A 15,792-nucleotide genomic window follows, 5' to 3' on the forward strand; every position below is an offset into this window, starting at 1 on the left:
CAGTATTAAAAGGTGCAAATTCCACACCAAGAGACTGCTCATCATAATCTGTAACTACTATGGAAGACTGAAGTACTTTAAACCTCACCATGATACAAAGAAATACTAATTCCAGCATTAAAAAAAGATGTGGAAAGTCCATAATTATTTCAAGGAAAACCAAAAGATAGAGTGGGAATATGGATCAGATAAACCAGTTAGGTACCTTCTAACCCCACTGTAAGACCTCTGCCTCAGTAAAAAGAGCACATCACCATTAAACGACTTCGAAAAGCCTTCTGACTCCTCCAGCTTTTCAACTGGCAAAACAACTTCTGCTCCCCTTCCGAAACACATCAGTCTATAAGTTTCAGTAAAATGGTACATGTCATCGTAAGCATTTCCAAGATGATCAAAGGTAAAGAAAACCACACAACACAACCAAACAAGAAAACAACGGGGAACTGCATTCTTACCTTGAGTAGCTTCTGTATTGTATCAAAAGTCTGGAGTGCAAGCTAAGGAAATCAACATGAGAAAGTGAGTTCTGAGAAAGCCTGCTAGTGGACGTTAAGTCCCTTTTAGGCTCAAAAAAAATCTGTAAAATAATTCAGTTTCATAGATTTTCAGAATCCTAACAACATCCTTGATTTATCTGATTTTATTTTTTAAAGAAGTTGTCTATTATTTTATTACATTGAATCATTCTTCTATTGTATTTGCAACTGTTCAAAAACCTCCCTATTTGTTCAGGTCCAGAAGGCAGCTCTGAGGACTATACAGACTTCTGCTGGCCTCTGTGAACGCCCCAGGGAGAAAATAAGTTGGAGGCACAGAAGATTTTGCTCCACTGGAGGAGCAAAAAGGAAAGCTCTGCAACTTCTGGAAGAAAATCACTACAAAAAGGAAATGCAGAGCCCAGAGGTTAAAACAAGTTGTCTTCCAGCAGTCAGGAAGGGCCACATTATTTCCTCCCCTGACCACGGACTGATCACCCCACTGGATCTCAGTACCTCTTCATATCCCAGTAAGCACAACACAGATGGTACACACAAAGCTTGCAAGTCACCAAAAATTTGGTTTAAGAAACAATTCACTGTTGGGTTTCATGTACTGCCCAACAGACATCTGTGCCACGGCAATGAGGAAGACTGAGAATGGCAGTGGTGCCACTCTGACTCACTCATGGAACACAAGTGAAAAGGGCTCAGTTGTGAGAGAGAAGTTTTTTTAAATGCTCTGACTACACACATTACACACTCTTTGTCGAGCTCTCCAGAAAGGCCATTGCCTTCAATAGCAAGTAAAAATGACACAACTGCAATTACAAGTTATCTGCGTCAGTGCATTTAATGGAAGCTCTTTAAACAAACTCATGAGCAGCTTCCTACATGCTTAGTATTCGTGGAGCATCCTAGCAAGGCAGAGAGCTTACTGCAGTAAAAGTTTAAAAACAGCAAAATAGCTTCAGATCCTTATCTTCTCATGGAACTGAGATGAAATATTGCACTGCAGGTTGTATGAAATATTGTGACCCAAACTGGATGCCTGTAATCATTTCTCCACACTGAAGTTATTATTATTTCACGCACACAAAAAAAAAAAAAAAAAGGTTGATACCTTACTCTGAAATTGCCTTGGCACTTGCAAATCACATACATCAAACAGTTCAGTGGAGAAACCAACTGTTGATAGCCTCATCTTCAGCATTCACACATTTGAAAGAGAGGCTTTAAAAATGATGTGTTTGTATAAACCTACGCACTTGCAAAGCTAATTTCAATAGCTTTACTTATAACCCCTGCATGAGTTAAGCAAGCTTTTCCTTCCCATGCACTGAATTAGAGTGTTCCTCCAGTCTTGCTAACTGATATCTCACTGCATGGAAAAACTTAGACATTTCTTATGACTTATTTCAGTATGGCAGCAAGCAAAATGCCAACACACATCCAGTGTTTCTTTCTGTGCGGGCAAAAGGACAAATGTTTCTTAAGGTTTTTTAGGCTCCTGTGGATCCACATCTGCCCTACGTTCAAACACTCAGCAAGACTGAAAGGAAAAGGGTCACCCACCTCTCTTGTAGGGACTAACACCAGTGCATAAGGCCCATCACTTCGCTGCAAACAGAGAAGACTGCTAAGAAGAATGCAGTGCTCATACATGTGACATTTCCACTATTAGCACTGATAGCTGACAAAGCAAATTCTCATGGGTTTTAGTACAAACTTGCACACCATGCTTTGAGGTATTCCTCCTCCCCTTTTAAAGAAGTTCTAAAAAAACCACCTCTTTTTCAAATATCAATACCTCACTGCCACCTCTTCTCTGCTCTGACACCCACCTACAGTCAGACCCCACATTTTATTCCACATACTGGAATTTAATCCACTGTACCCATTTATTCCAAGAGCTGGAAAAGCATCACCCCAACTTTGTTATGGGTTGAAGGCTTTCCACAAAACACAATGCACAAATGAAGGCAGCAGCATTCTCTGGCCAACCAGATGATCCAAAGCAAATAACAAATCTCACGTGATGTTGAAAATTAGAAGCCTATTATTTCAATGGACATGGTGGTAACCTTTGTTTTCAGTTTTCCAAGATTCCAAACTGTTGCCTCTCCTGCAATCCACCTGCTTCCAGCTTTACAATATAGCACATTTAGCTGTTGCAGGATGTGAAAGCAAATGTGCAACATTTTATACATAATCTACATTTTTCTTACATCATCTGTACCTCAACAGTACAGGACAATCACATAAGCCACAACCATGAATGAAAAAAGTGAGACTGCTTAATATTTGTAACAAGAATAGGCACTGATGACTTCAAGATGACAGAATTTATTTTTTATTAATCTTAGTATCAAAACTAAGCATACTCTGTTGCACCTACCTGTATTTTGGATTTCATTCCTTGCAAAGATTGTACAAGTGGAATTCCATAGGCGAGAGTTTTACCTTCATAAAAGGAAGAAAATTGGAAGAGTATTCAAGAAAAAAAAAAATAAAAAAAAAGGAAATTGTGGTACTCCAGAAAATAAAATAATTCACCCCACTATTCTTAAACTGACTTCAGAACTTGGAAAAGTCTTAATTAAGTAGAATGTTTCCAGGAAGGAAGATTGGTAGATCATACACTCGGGTTAAATTGAAAAGGATTGAAAGCAGAATAAATCCATCTAAATAAATACTTCCACTCAAGAAAATGTGACATCAAGACAGTTAACTGTAGAGTAAGCACATAAGTTTATTTGATGAGAGCGTGCTGCTTAGCTCCACTGGCATCCTGGACTGGCATCCCCAGCACAAGCCTTGGAACTGGCCCATGTGCAATAGCTGGCAGCTGCACATCACCATTCAGTCCCACCACTGGGCACTGTGTCATTACAGAAGTTTGCACAGCATCTGTCTGTGCCACAGCATTCCCACCCCAGGGTTCTGAGCCTGTCACTCTCATAAGCTGTACCAGAAACATGATGTTTTGGTTCTTTTTTTCAGATCCAACTTAAAATGCCCCAGGAATGGAAACTGGCAATTAAGCACTGACCTGAACCAGTCTGAGATCTCACCAGAGCATCTTTGCCTTGCAGGAGCACAGGAATTGTTTGCTTCTGAACACTGCGTAACAAACAAAGCAGGTCAGGAAATACAGAATGCAAGAGAGCATAGAAACCTAAGGTTATAACATACAATGGCTGTTTCAAAACTGTTTACTCTTAATTCTGCACGTTCATCTCTGCTGTCCGGCTACACCAGTGAAGGTGGCTTTTGAGGAAAGTCTACAGATACATGTTAGGTATGATAAATCACAAAAAAAGATGATTTTATGATTTGAGTACCAAATTAGGAGCTAGGATTCCTAGGTTTCACTTCTACCCAATGAATTGCTACGTAACTTAGAAGTCATTTACTGTACTAAAATGTGAAAGAAACAAACCCCATGGAGTGGGTCAGCTTAACAGTTGCTGCTGCCTTCACAAACCAATTATATGTAATGAAACAATCACACACGATTGGCTTTAAGAGTCAGTGAAACGTGAAGTTTCGACATGGTATTTGCTTACCTGGTCATACTACATATCTTCAGAACTGTAGTTATTGTGGCTATCTAGAGAGAGAATGAACAGGAGTAAACAGGTTTTGTTGTCAAACTGTCTTTTTTGTTACTTCTGTAGCACAAGACAAAGCAAAAACCAGAAAACACCTTCTCTGCTAGCCCAGGACAACCAAATGGAAAAGTTTCAACATCCTCAAAATACTTCTACTAGTTCATCAGAATTACACCACTGCTGGTGCAACATGAAATACCAGATTTGTCAAAATACTGAAATTCTCAAACAGTTTTCAGTGGTTTCCACATTACAGATGGAAACAGCAAAGGGTGCTGAGTCACTGTGTGCAGGGATATGTCAGGACACTGGTCAGCACACTGAGCTAAGAGACTGCAGCACAATCAAAGCACTGTTGAGTCTGTCCAAGTCGCCATGAATATAAGCACATCTCTCATCTTTCAAAAGTCACCCTCCCTTAAATAGCATGTTCTAAGGCACAAAGCCCCCACAGCACTCACCAGGTGTGGATGGAGGTCCAACTGGCTGAAAGAGTCTGTAGTGAAAACATTTTCTTGCACCTGCTGCACTGCTTTTCTGAGTTAGGGAAAACAAAGCAAAGCATACAGTAAACAATTACACATGAGCATTTCATGTAGAAAGCAAAGAAACCAAATGCCAAGCAATTGCTTTGCCAAAGCAAGGGCTAGAATTGAAGACTGAATCTCAAGCACTGAAATTTGTAAGATACCTGTGAATTTCTGGGATATCAGGGTTGTTTTTAAACAGGCTGGATGTCTTAATGAAAAGTTTGCTTTTCTGGCTTTCGTTTTGGTTGGCAGTCAGTTGCTTCTTAGGAAGAGATCTTTGTGATGAGCTTCCCTTTTCCCTGGTGCCAGTCTCTGCAGCACGTTTCTTGAAGTTGTTTACTGATGGCTTAGATTTACGTTTCAGAGGTGGGTTTCCATGTGGTGACGACTGGAGCTTTCTTTTCAGAGCATTACGCTGCTTTGATGTTAGCAAACAAACCAGACAGCAAGAATGCATTAATGAATGAGGACTGAGTAAATGGTACCATACCTCACTCACAGTGAACAACAGAAATATCAGCCCAAGAATTGATCCCTTCTTTTTTAAATCCTCTGCACTTTAATTAAAGAAACAAAGGTAGATTTTTATATATAGCCATAAATAAACTAGGAACTGTTTAGCTACAAAAAAATCACTCTCAAAAGCTCTGCAAACGTCCTCACATCATCAAAACAAGCTCATAGGGATTCTTTATTTCTCTTAGGAAGAACAACCCCATCCTTCACTCCAACCCGTGCTCCTGCCAGCTTCCAAGATTTCTGAGCTCTCTTCCTTTTACAATTGGATTCTTTTCCTTACCTTCCAATCTGAAGAAAGATTCTTCCCTCCAGAAACAGCGAGGAAGGAAACTAATTTCGCTTCCTTTGTCCCTAAAGCTCTTTCGTATTCCTCAGCCCTTTCTCAATGAATATTTGACACACCTGCAGAACTCCCCAGCGAGGCAACGTCCCCACACTGCCTCACTTCGCCCGTTCCTCTCCCCCACTTCTCCCTGTCCTCCTGTGAACCGCACCGTTCTCAAGCCCTGTTCGTCTTCTCCACTCTCTTCTTCACGTTGTTTGGCATGAGAGAACTTCTCAGCTCAGACTCTCGGCTGTCCAAGCTTTTCACAGCGACCGAATCCCAGCCGCTCGCCCAGCTCCGCGGGTCTCACACCCGGCCCCCTCGTTACCCTCAGCGTTCCCCCCACAGGGATTCACCCCTCAGCCCCCTCGGCCTCCCCCCCTCCCCGCTTTGTGGAGGCTGACGCGCCACCAGCAGCGCCATCCTCGCTCACCCAACCCAACAAACCCCCGTCCTTCCACCCGCAGCGACTCACGACGCTCCCATCTCGGCGTCCCCGCGGGAAATCACAGCGCTCGGAGAAGCCCCCTCAGCCCCGCGTTTTGCCGCCCCCACGGGCCCCGCGGTTCCTTTCCCAAGCGACCCCCCTCAGGCAGGAGGAGGCACCCACCCGCCCGAGGTTGAGGAGCAGCGGCCCGTCCTCCTCCATGGCGCCGAGGTAACCGCGCTCAGGCAGCGCCGGGGCAGCCGCACAACGCGGGGCCTTCGGCGGCGGCGGCGCATGCGCGGTGCGGGCGGGCCGGCCGCGAGGCGGCGGTAAGATGGCGGCGGCGGCGGCGGAGAGCGGGGGCGGCCCGTCAGCGCCGGCGGCGGGGGAGGAGGAGCCGCCTCTGGGACTCGATTCGCTGGTGGAGGAAGCGGCGGCGACCGCGGCGGCCAGCGCGGGGTTCCGATTGACGGCGGTGAGGAGAGAACCGGCGGTGCGGCTGCAGCACGGGGTCAGCGGGTTGGAGCCGCTGGCCTGGTCGGAGGATCACCGGGTGTCGGTGAGCACCGCCCGCAGCATCGCCGTGCTGGAGCAGCTCAGCGACGTGCACGGCGGCGGGCAGGAGATGGTCATCCATCGCACGGCCGTGCCCGCGCCCGGCGCCGCCTGCCTGCTGAAGGTGAGCGGCTGCGAGGCTCCGAGAGCCGTACGGGGACGTGGTACGGAACGGCTCCGAGGACGAACTGCCGCTCCAAGAATCGCTTCAGCGCCGACACTGAGAGCTGCGAGTGTAATTCTGAGTGGAAATGCTGCTCGTGTTGCTGTTGGAGCGGAAAGATTTCCACGTTTCTCTTACGTTCCTCACCCACGCAGCACTCAGCCCCGGCTGAGCATCTCAGTAATCAGTCAGTGTCACTGATCATTAATGTTATATTTCCAAATCAACACTTGAGATTACGTAAAGCACCTCATATTTCATTTTACTCCACTCTCAGTGTTGTTTGAAATCCCCCTCTGGACAGCTTGCAGAGCTGTTGTATGAAAACATTCTTTGGTTCAGCAGACAACGATTCAGAAACCTGAAGTCCTGGAAGGACGCAGCTCAGAGGGAACACTGATGGTTGGATGTGATCTTTGCAGTCTCTTGTAACTTTAGTGCTTCTAAGTCAGAACTTATACAAATTTTGGCCAACAGAGAAGCTTCAGTCACCAAGATTGACATCAAATAACTTGAGCGCTGTAGCACAGGTTGTGATAGAAATGCTCTGCTTCAGATGGCTCAGGCTGGACCACACTCTGTGCACCTGAGTGAGCTGTATGTGTCCCTATTCATTGCAGGCAGTTGGACCAGATTGATTTAAAGATCCCTTCCAGCTCAAATGCTTCTACAGTTATTAACTCCAAAAAAGCCTTCTTCAAATAACATTCTAAACGTTATGGTTTTTTTCGTCATCTTTCAGGTTGGCCCGAAAAAGGAGGTAGCGGAATGCAAAGAGAAGTTTGCCAATTCCATGGATCCGACTGTTAGTCAGACTTTTATGCTGGATCGTGTGTTCAATCCAGAGGGAAAGTCGCTGCCGCCGATGCGAGGATTCAAGTATTCCAGCTGGTCACCACTGGGCTGCGATGCCAACGGAAGGTGCCTGCTTGCAGCTTTAACCATGGACAATCGATTGACCATCCACGCCAACCTCAACAGGCTGCAGTGGGTGCAGCTGGTGGACCTGACGGAAATCTATGGGGAACGTTTGTATGAAGCCAATTACAGACTGACGAAGGCTGACACTCCCAGGGGAGAATTAGAAGACTTCTCTGAATTTCAGCGGCGGCACAGCATGCAGACCCCAGTACGCATGGAGTGGTCGGGTATCTGTACCACTCAGCAGGTTAAACACAACAACGAATGTCGGGATGTTGGCAGCGTGCTCTTAGCAGTGCTCTTTGAAAACAGTAACATTGCGGTTTGGCAATTTCAGCTTCCGTTTTTGGGTAAGGAATCAATTACTTCTTGCAATACCATAGAGTCCGGAATAAGTTCTCCGAGTGTCCTGTCTTGGTGGGAATATGAACATAACAACCGAAAGATGAGTGGACTTATTGTAGGCAGTGCTTTTGGACCAGTTAAAATCCTTCCCGTCAATCTGAAAGCAGTCAAAGGCTACTTTACGCTCAGGCAGCCCGTAGTGTTATGGCAAGAAATGGACCAGTTGCCAGTGCATAGTATCAAATGTATTCCTCTTTACCATCCCTACCAGAAATGTAGTTGTAGCTTAGTGGTGGCTGCAAGAGGAGCTTATGTGTTTTGGTGTCTTCTGTTGATATCCAAGGCAGGTCTGAATGTCCATAATTCCCACGTGACAGGGCTACATTCTTTGCCAATTGTATCTATGACGGCGGACAAACAGAACGGCACAGTGTATACGTGCTCCAACGATGGAAAGGTAAGGCAGCTGATTCCTATCTTTACAGATGTTGCTTTAAAGTTTGAGCACCAGCTGATTAAGCTCTCAGAAGTGTTTGGCTCTGTAAGGACTCACGGAATAGCTGTTAGCCCCTGCGGTGCATACTTAGCAGTTATTACGACCGAGGGCATGACTAACGGCCTTCACCCTGTTAACAAAAACTATCAAGTTCAGTTTGTTACCCTTAAGACTTTTGAGGAGGCAGCTGCACAGCTCTTGGAATCTTCTGTACAGAATCTTTTCCGGCAAGTGGACTTGACAGATCTTGTACGCTGGAAAATCTTGAAGGATAAGCATATTCCTCAATTTTTACAGGAAGCACTGGATAAAAAGATTGAGAGCTGTGGTTCTACTTATTTCTGGCGGTTTAAGCTGTTTCTCCTGAGGATTTTATACCAGTCAATGCAGAAAGCTCCCTCAGAGGTGATGTGGAAACCTTCCCACGAGGATGCAAAAATACTGATATCTGATTCCCCTGGAATGGGCAGCACTGAAGACGATCAAGAGGAAGGAACTTCTAAACAAGCCAGCAAGCAGAGCCTATGTGACACAGGCAAAGGTATGGACATAGATGACACTGCAGATGATTCTCTTCCTCAGTCGAGTGACATAGGAGGCCGTGAGCCAATGGAAGAAAAGCTTCTTGAAATACAGGCACAAATTGAGGCAGTAGAAATGCACTTGACACGAGAACACATGAAACGGGTGTTGGGAGAAGTTTATCTACACACATGGATTACAGAAAACACCAGTATTCCCACCAGAGGAGTCTGTGATTTCTTAATGTCCGATGATGGATATGATGACAGAACAGCACGAGTAAGTGCACCTCTATGCTCTGGGGATTTGGTGTTGCAAGTTTCTTCTTTCACCCCCTTCCACAACCTTAAACGAGAACACAGCTTGGGTAGGAAAGAGAGCTGTAATCATGTAATCCTCACTAGACAGCTCCTACAGTGCATACATCTTAAGTTGTGCTTCCTTGAAATTGTGGAACAAGAGGGAATGGAAGTACAGATGTTGAAATCTGGATCAGGTACGATAAAGAATAAACAGGTGTAAACACAGTTTTGGCAGAACATGGGAGAGGCTCAGTTATTCCACAGCTGTTGGTAGGTTTAGAAGGTGTGCTGATTGAGAAGAATGTTTTTGTGGCTAAGTTCACTTAATTTAGCATCTCTTCAAAACTAAACCTAGGGGCTGTATCCTCTAGAAAGTTACATCTGCATTTGCAGATGTAAGAGTTGCAGGCCTGCATTTCTCTGGCAGGAAATCAGTGATCAGTGAGCCCTGCACTGGGCAGTGAGGTTTCCTTCAGGCAAGGAAGCGTCAGTGGGAATGCTGCCCTCAGCCTCCCTGCTGTTAAGACTGGATGACAAGATTGTCTCACATTTGTCTATGCCTCTTTGTACAAGCAGAGAACAATGCTTTCCTGTACCTAAATTCTCAAACCACTTGAGCTGTAAAAGCCAATCTTTACATTGCATCCAGAAGGACAGACAGGCACAGTTTCTGTTGCTGATGCAGTGTAGTGTTCTCTGCAAGCAAGCAGGGCACACCATGGGCTCTTCAGTAATCCACTGGAAAAGCATTCTGGCAGAACTGCTGTGCTTTTCTAGGACCCAGTTACTATCAACTGAAGGCTTAAAATTCTACTCCTTACAGTGATTAAAAGCTGACTTCCAAATTCTATTTTATCTATTTGGTTTGCTGTCACATTTTAAAGGTTCTTGGGATGTGGTTTACAAACATTTGACATTGAAATGATAAATCTGATCATGTAGATGTTCTAGTGTAAACGTTGTGTATCCTCTGTGATGACTGCTGAACACATACATCCCACTGGGTGCTGGATAGGTGTTTTGGTTTGTTTGTTTTTTTTAGCCCATTCACTGTGATACACATGAAAACTTCACTGTAACCATCACTGAGATCTTCTGAAGTGCTACAACATCAACTTTTCCAGTGGTGTTTACATTTATAATTAACCTAACACTGTTGCTTTTTGTACCCCTTTAGTACAGCACAGATTAATGTAGGAGATCCTGATAAAGCAAGAATAAATTAATGTCTCTTTGACAGCCTTATGTTTCTGCTTCTGAATGTGCTTCAGTGAAGTGGATAGGTCTTTGCATCCTGTATCATGCTCTAAAATCACTATATCCTGAGAGACTCCTCTACCTTTCAGTAGGCAGCTGTCTTGCTATAAACGATGCTGACTGCTGTGTATTCCCAGGTGCTGATTGGGCATATCTTAAAGAAAATGAACAAACAGACTTTTCCAGAGCACTGCAGCTTGTGTAAGGAGATCCTGCCATTCACTGATCGCAAACAGGCAGTCTGCTCCAATGGACATATTTGGCTCAGGTAATCTGTCCTTAGAGTTTTTGCCTTTCCCCTTCCTCCTCTACATAAATTAAACGTGTTTCAATAGCTGACATCAAATTCTTTGTAGTTCTGGAGTAAGAAGTCGTGAAGTGTGTTGCCATACTGCAATTAATTGCTTTTTTTTTTTTTTTGCTGGCTCTTATGTGTCCTCATCCCTGAAAGAAAAGAACACTGTAGTTAGAGAAAACACTGTAGTTTGGACTTGGATCTTTTATCAGTATACTGTTTTCAAAATAAAATGCTTTTGATCATTTAACTCTTTTCTTCAAGAGGGAGGGATGGGACAGGGAGAAAGCAGGGGGAGGATGAGAAATGAAGCACATGTCATCCTTTGGAACAGCATGTAAAAGAATTCTAGCTACTTCAGCACTGAAAACAAAGTGAAAAATGATAGGCAGCAGCCATGCTGAGAAGTCAGACATATTCTGGAATATCTAGAAAAGGAAATATTTCCACATCAACGCATCAGGATGCTGTTGGTCCCTGGAGCCTTAGCATGGCAGCAGTCTCACTTCAGAAAAGCCTTTCCCACATACATTTTTCTTAGCAGATGTAAGAGCTATTTTGGCTAAATTGTCACTGCTTTTGGTTGGAGACACTGTGGTTCTTCCCCTGTGCAGTGCCTGTGGGACATTTTGCCTCTTCTACTGTCCACTAGAGTTCTTGGGCCAATAATGAACCTTTTTTCGCTAGAAAGCTGGGTTTTGGGCTTTTTAACCATGTTGTGCGTGTGAAGTTTCACTTACTTGAATGAATGAACTGTCAGTTCTTGTGTTTGATGTGGCTCACGCTGCCCTTACCTCAGGAGGCGAGGTCTGTTGGGAACAGAACCCAGCCAGCCTGTGGGCAGGGTGTGTGAGCAGGTTACCAAACCCCAAGCTTTGGGGTTGAAAGCAACTTGTCCTTTCACAGGTGCTTTCTAACCTACCAGTCCTGTCAGAGTTTGGTGTACAGGAGGTGTTTGCTTCACGACAGCATTGCACGGCATCCAACCCCAGAAGGTAAACCATTCCTGTGGCCCAAAAGGGCAGGACTGTGTATTTTTACATCTTATTTGCATAAAGACCTGAATTAATTTCACTGACTTTTCTCTTTCAGGCAGCTGTATGAAGGTACTAGTATGCACTGCGTGCTGTCCTGGTTTTGGCATACCTTATTGGTAGATGTTAATTACAAAATAGCTACTATGGAAATTAACTTGTTAGTATTGTATTTTATGACAGCTGGTGAACATGTAAACTACAGTAGGGTGCTGCAACAGTTAGGTTATATTCAAGCTAAAGAAATGAATTAACACACAGTTCTGCAGATGTGGGATGTCCCTGACATTCAGTGCAAGTTGTATTGATCCAGCACACGTTAAGAAAAAATGAGCATCCTGCTGGCTTAGGTCCCAAATTCTGTTGATACTTTTCCTCTATAAGGTGTGAGAATTCCTGTCATCACTAAGATCAACTACAGAACTGAAGCCTCTATAGAGAGAGGCTGTAACCTTCATTGCTTCCATGTTGGAGGGGGACAAAGAAGAAGGAATTACAGACTGCAAGCAGCGCATGTAATTTCATTTAAAAAACAAGGATGTTAAATTCTGGCATTGTGATTCTTCAATTTTTGTTGCCTGTTTGAGTTATGTGACTTTTTCCCATCTGAGACTGCTTAGCTGAGTATGTAATGATGAAGCATCGACTGTTTCACCTTAGTTTTGTCGCCTGCTGAAATGAGATTTAAGCTGTCATTACTTGGAATTTCAAGTCAGAAATGGAGTTGGACTCCCTGCACTCTCAGTTAATCCTGCATGGTGAATGTATGCAGACTTTCAGGATTGCTGTTTAGTTTGTCCATGTCAGCACCATTTCTGTTCATCTGCATCTCCAGTTCTAAAGAGTGTTTTCTTATTTGCAGATCCTGAGTGGATCAAGAGGTTATTGCAAGGACCCTGCACGTTCTGCGACTCTCCTGTGTTCTAGACAAGAGCTGTGTAAAGACTGAAACTATTTTCTCTGCTGCATAAGCTCCCTTCACAGTCTAGAATGATATCAAGTGCAGGAATACAAACTTTACTGGAGGGGGAGGACTCTGTCCCTGACCCTGTAAATAGAACGCTGGATGTTCTAGAAACTCCCTGTGTCCAGAGGCCATTCCATGCTCCAGCAGCAGAAGTACGTCTGGAAGAGTGAGCTCATTAAGCACCCCATTGATGTGTCAGCAGCTGGACATGCTTCCTTTCACTGAAAAGAAACTGAAGTCTTAAGCACACAGCGTGAACTGTCCTCTCTGCAGGACAACTGTGTGATTTCCCAAAAGCTGGGAGGGAACAGCGGAGCTGCCTCTTGAATAGCCTTGGTGGGTAGAGCAGGCTTTAACTTGTAGTGCTTGTTTGCCTTTTCCCCCCCACAATACGGGCACTTCCTGCAGAATATTAAACCAACAAAACATTTTGTGGTTCTAATTTCTTGAAGAGCAAAGCCAGGCTCAGTTGCAGCCATAGGAAAGAAATGGGCTGATGTATTAGTTCCACCCAAAGTCTTGAAGAATGACTGCCTTTGAGCTGTCGTAACAGTGTTGCAGTTAGAAGAGTAAACTATTGCTTGGATCAAATACAGATCAGTAAGAAGAGTTTTTAACGTAATAGATTTTAAACTATTAGCAATTAAACACTAATATATATAAAATTCCCAATCTCAGGTCTCCTGCCCAATTTTCTAAAAGAACTTCTGACTACTTCCCAATGCGTGTACTTCTCACTCCATTTAACCCTTTACCAACAAGAATCCTCTTTTCCAGTGCAAGTCAGTACCAAAACCACTACCAATTTACCTTAATTTCAAATGAATTGAGTCCCCTCATACAGACTTTGTTTCACAGAAATCTGATGTAAGTAATCACTCCCAGATGACAGCTCTTTTCATAATAATGCAGTTAAAGCAAAACAAAAGCCCCAACATGGCCAATGTACTCCAGGTAGGGTTTCCACAGCTGGTCTTGGAGCCTGGTGAAGCTGCTCTTGTATAACCCTGACTTTCTCATCAAGAGATTCATAGACAAGGCAGTGATGTAGCATGGCTGAGCCCAGAATCCGTTCTGCTTTCAGAAAGAAATCTGTCTTTTGCATCTAGTTCACACAAGGAGCAGGAGAATCCCTTTCAGCTTCCTATGCAGTGCTAGAGGAACGATACCTCTGAAATACGTGTGGTTGTATGGCACAGTTGTCTTGTTCAAAAAACACGGCGTCAAATAATACAAAGTTCATGTATTTACATTCCTCAGAATATGAACTGGGACACTCAGCTGTGCTGCTCTGTTTGTGACAGTGTCAGTCTCCAGCAGTGCATGTGTGGATTGGTGCTTAGTTTCCTTCATTTAATGACTATGCATATTTTCTTCTTGTTCCTTAACCTCCAGCAGGAGCAAATGTTTCGCAGCTAACATTAAAACAAGTCGGCTGTCCTCACTATTTGGTGTTCGTGCATTAAGCATGACAGTGCTTTGACTGAGAATAATACTGAGATAGTAGACTAGAGCAACGGAAGCACATTCATCTGTAACATAATTAGTCTCGTTTGTAAATATCCTTGGAAGTGATACCATGACTGTATTAAAGAAATGTTTAGTTTTTTATTGCTGCGCGTTGAACACTGAAATGACTTTGGGGTGTCTGCAAAGAAAAGGCAGATCGTGGCAGCATCTCCTACAGCAAAGTCAAACCTTGCTGCCCAATTTGTGTGCAGTCTGAGGCAGAATCTACCTGAGACAGCATTGATGTTCTCCTTCCCAGTGTTTGTGGGGTGTGGGGGGCGCAACGTTTATTTCTGATGTGAACAGAAGGTGGTGACAGGGAAAGCACATGAAGTAGAAGCTTCAAGACTTCACTTGGGCAGTCCTGACCACTTCTCTCAGTGAATAAATATCCCCACTCAGAAATTCACCTGATGACAGAGATGAGAGAGCTTTCCAGAGCTGCACGTAAGAACTCTGATATTAGATTAATGCCCTGCTCTGCTGAAGTGTTGGTTGGCTGACTGCAAGGTTCACTGTGCTGTCATCAGATGAAAACCTGGTTTTACTTCAAGCAGTTCTCCTGAATTTCCCTGGAGTTTTAATGCTTTAGACATGTAGAAGCTAGTACACCTAGCACTAATGTTCCAGCATTAATGTTTATTTTCCTTGTCTTTCAAGGCAGTAGATACTCACTATACCATTGCCAGTTTATTTAACCTGATTTATGACTGCTGGGAGAATGGAATTTTAAAGCCAACGATGTCAGCTTTGTCTGCATGCCAGTGGAGATCCTTTAGCACAAAGCTTTCACTTCTCACCCTGACCCATTCACAACAGGTAAAGAGGTATTGTGATTTATTTTTTAAACAGTCATTGGTCCCTGAATGTGTTTTTAACTAGTGTAGATTGAGTAGTGTAGCCTCAGACCAGTAGCATTTAACCTCAGATGTTGATCTTACTGGGTTTTTCTGCCCAGCTACCAGCTGAAACTTCAAGAAACCTTTTGTCTGTCTTGGATACGTGGCTTGCAGGCCTAGAAATGGGAGGTTTAGTCCCATTCCTGGTAAAGTACTGTAGCAGCCTGCAGAGCTGCACCCTAGTGCATCATCCCTTGTGTTTTCCCTTATCAAAGCCTTTGCTTTCACCCCACGTACAGAGAAGGGCAGCGGATGAAGGAGGTACAAACACCTGCTGCTGGGTCCTTGCACGGTTTTGGCTGTGAACAGAGCTGCCTTCCCAAACTGGTACCTGGCAGAGCAGTTCTGCATTAAGGCTCAGTCTGGTCTGAGAAACCACGATGTGCTTCTCATGGCAATTACGAGAGTTCATCGCTCTTATCCTGGAGAGAAGAAATCCAGGCTGTTGAGGAGATGGACAGAACAGCTTTGGACTGGTTTTGGACAGTTGTTTTGCCTTGATGTTAAATGCCATTGCTTGAAGTAAGGTGAAAGTTTGGGGTGATGATGACACTTGGTTCTCCAAACTCCATCTCCTGCTCTGGAATCAGTGACACTGCAGCTCATCACTGCCTTGTTAATTAATTTAGCTTTGGG

General features: G+C 44.1%; 2 protein-coding genes across 2 annotated transcripts in view; one reads left to right on the forward strand and one right to left on the reverse strand.

The window, feature by feature from the left end:
* Positions 1 to 6,470, reverse strand: part of DDX31 (DEAD-box helicase 31) — a gene marked incomplete at both ends in the record, with an annotated part of 42,514 nt that extends 36,044 nt beyond the window's left edge. The window contains 9 exons of the mRNA XM_079544702.1: positions 456 to 497; positions 2,052 to 2,096; positions 2,875 to 2,939; positions 3,529 to 3,599; positions 4,046 to 4,089; positions 4,552 to 4,627; positions 4,782 to 5,035; positions 6,075 to 6,390; positions 6,442 to 6,470. Coding sequence (XP_079400828.1) covers positions 456 to 497; positions 2,052 to 2,096; positions 2,875 to 2,939; positions 3,529 to 3,599; positions 4,046 to 4,089; positions 4,552 to 4,627; positions 4,782 to 5,035; positions 6,075 to 6,390; positions 6,442 to 6,470 — 942 coding nt within the window. The remainder of the gene's footprint in view (positions 1 to 455; positions 498 to 2,051; positions 2,097 to 2,874; positions 2,940 to 3,528; positions 3,600 to 4,045; positions 4,090 to 4,551; positions 4,628 to 4,781; positions 5,036 to 6,074; positions 6,391 to 6,441) is intronic.
* Positions 6,238 to 12,708, forward strand: GTF3C4 (general transcription factor IIIC subunit 4; the record flags this gene model as incomplete). Its single annotated transcript, XM_079544869.1, has 5 exons — positions 6,238 to 6,570; positions 7,352 to 9,172; positions 10,590 to 10,720; positions 11,654 to 11,742; positions 12,644 to 12,708. The coding sequence occupies exons 1-5, from the start codon at positions 6,517 to 6,519 to the stop codon at positions 12,706 to 12,708; spliced, it is 2,160 nt and encodes a 719-aa protein (XP_079400995.1). The 5' UTR covers positions 6,238 to 6,516.
* Positions 12,709 to 15,792: the final 3,084 nt, after the last annotated feature.

Source organism: Tetrao urogallus (genome assembly GCF_951394365.1).
Source record: "Tetrao urogallus genome assembly, chromosome: 19".
Taxonomy (NCBI): domain Eukaryota; kingdom Metazoa; phylum Chordata; class Aves; order Galliformes; family Phasianidae; genus Tetrao; species Tetrao urogallus.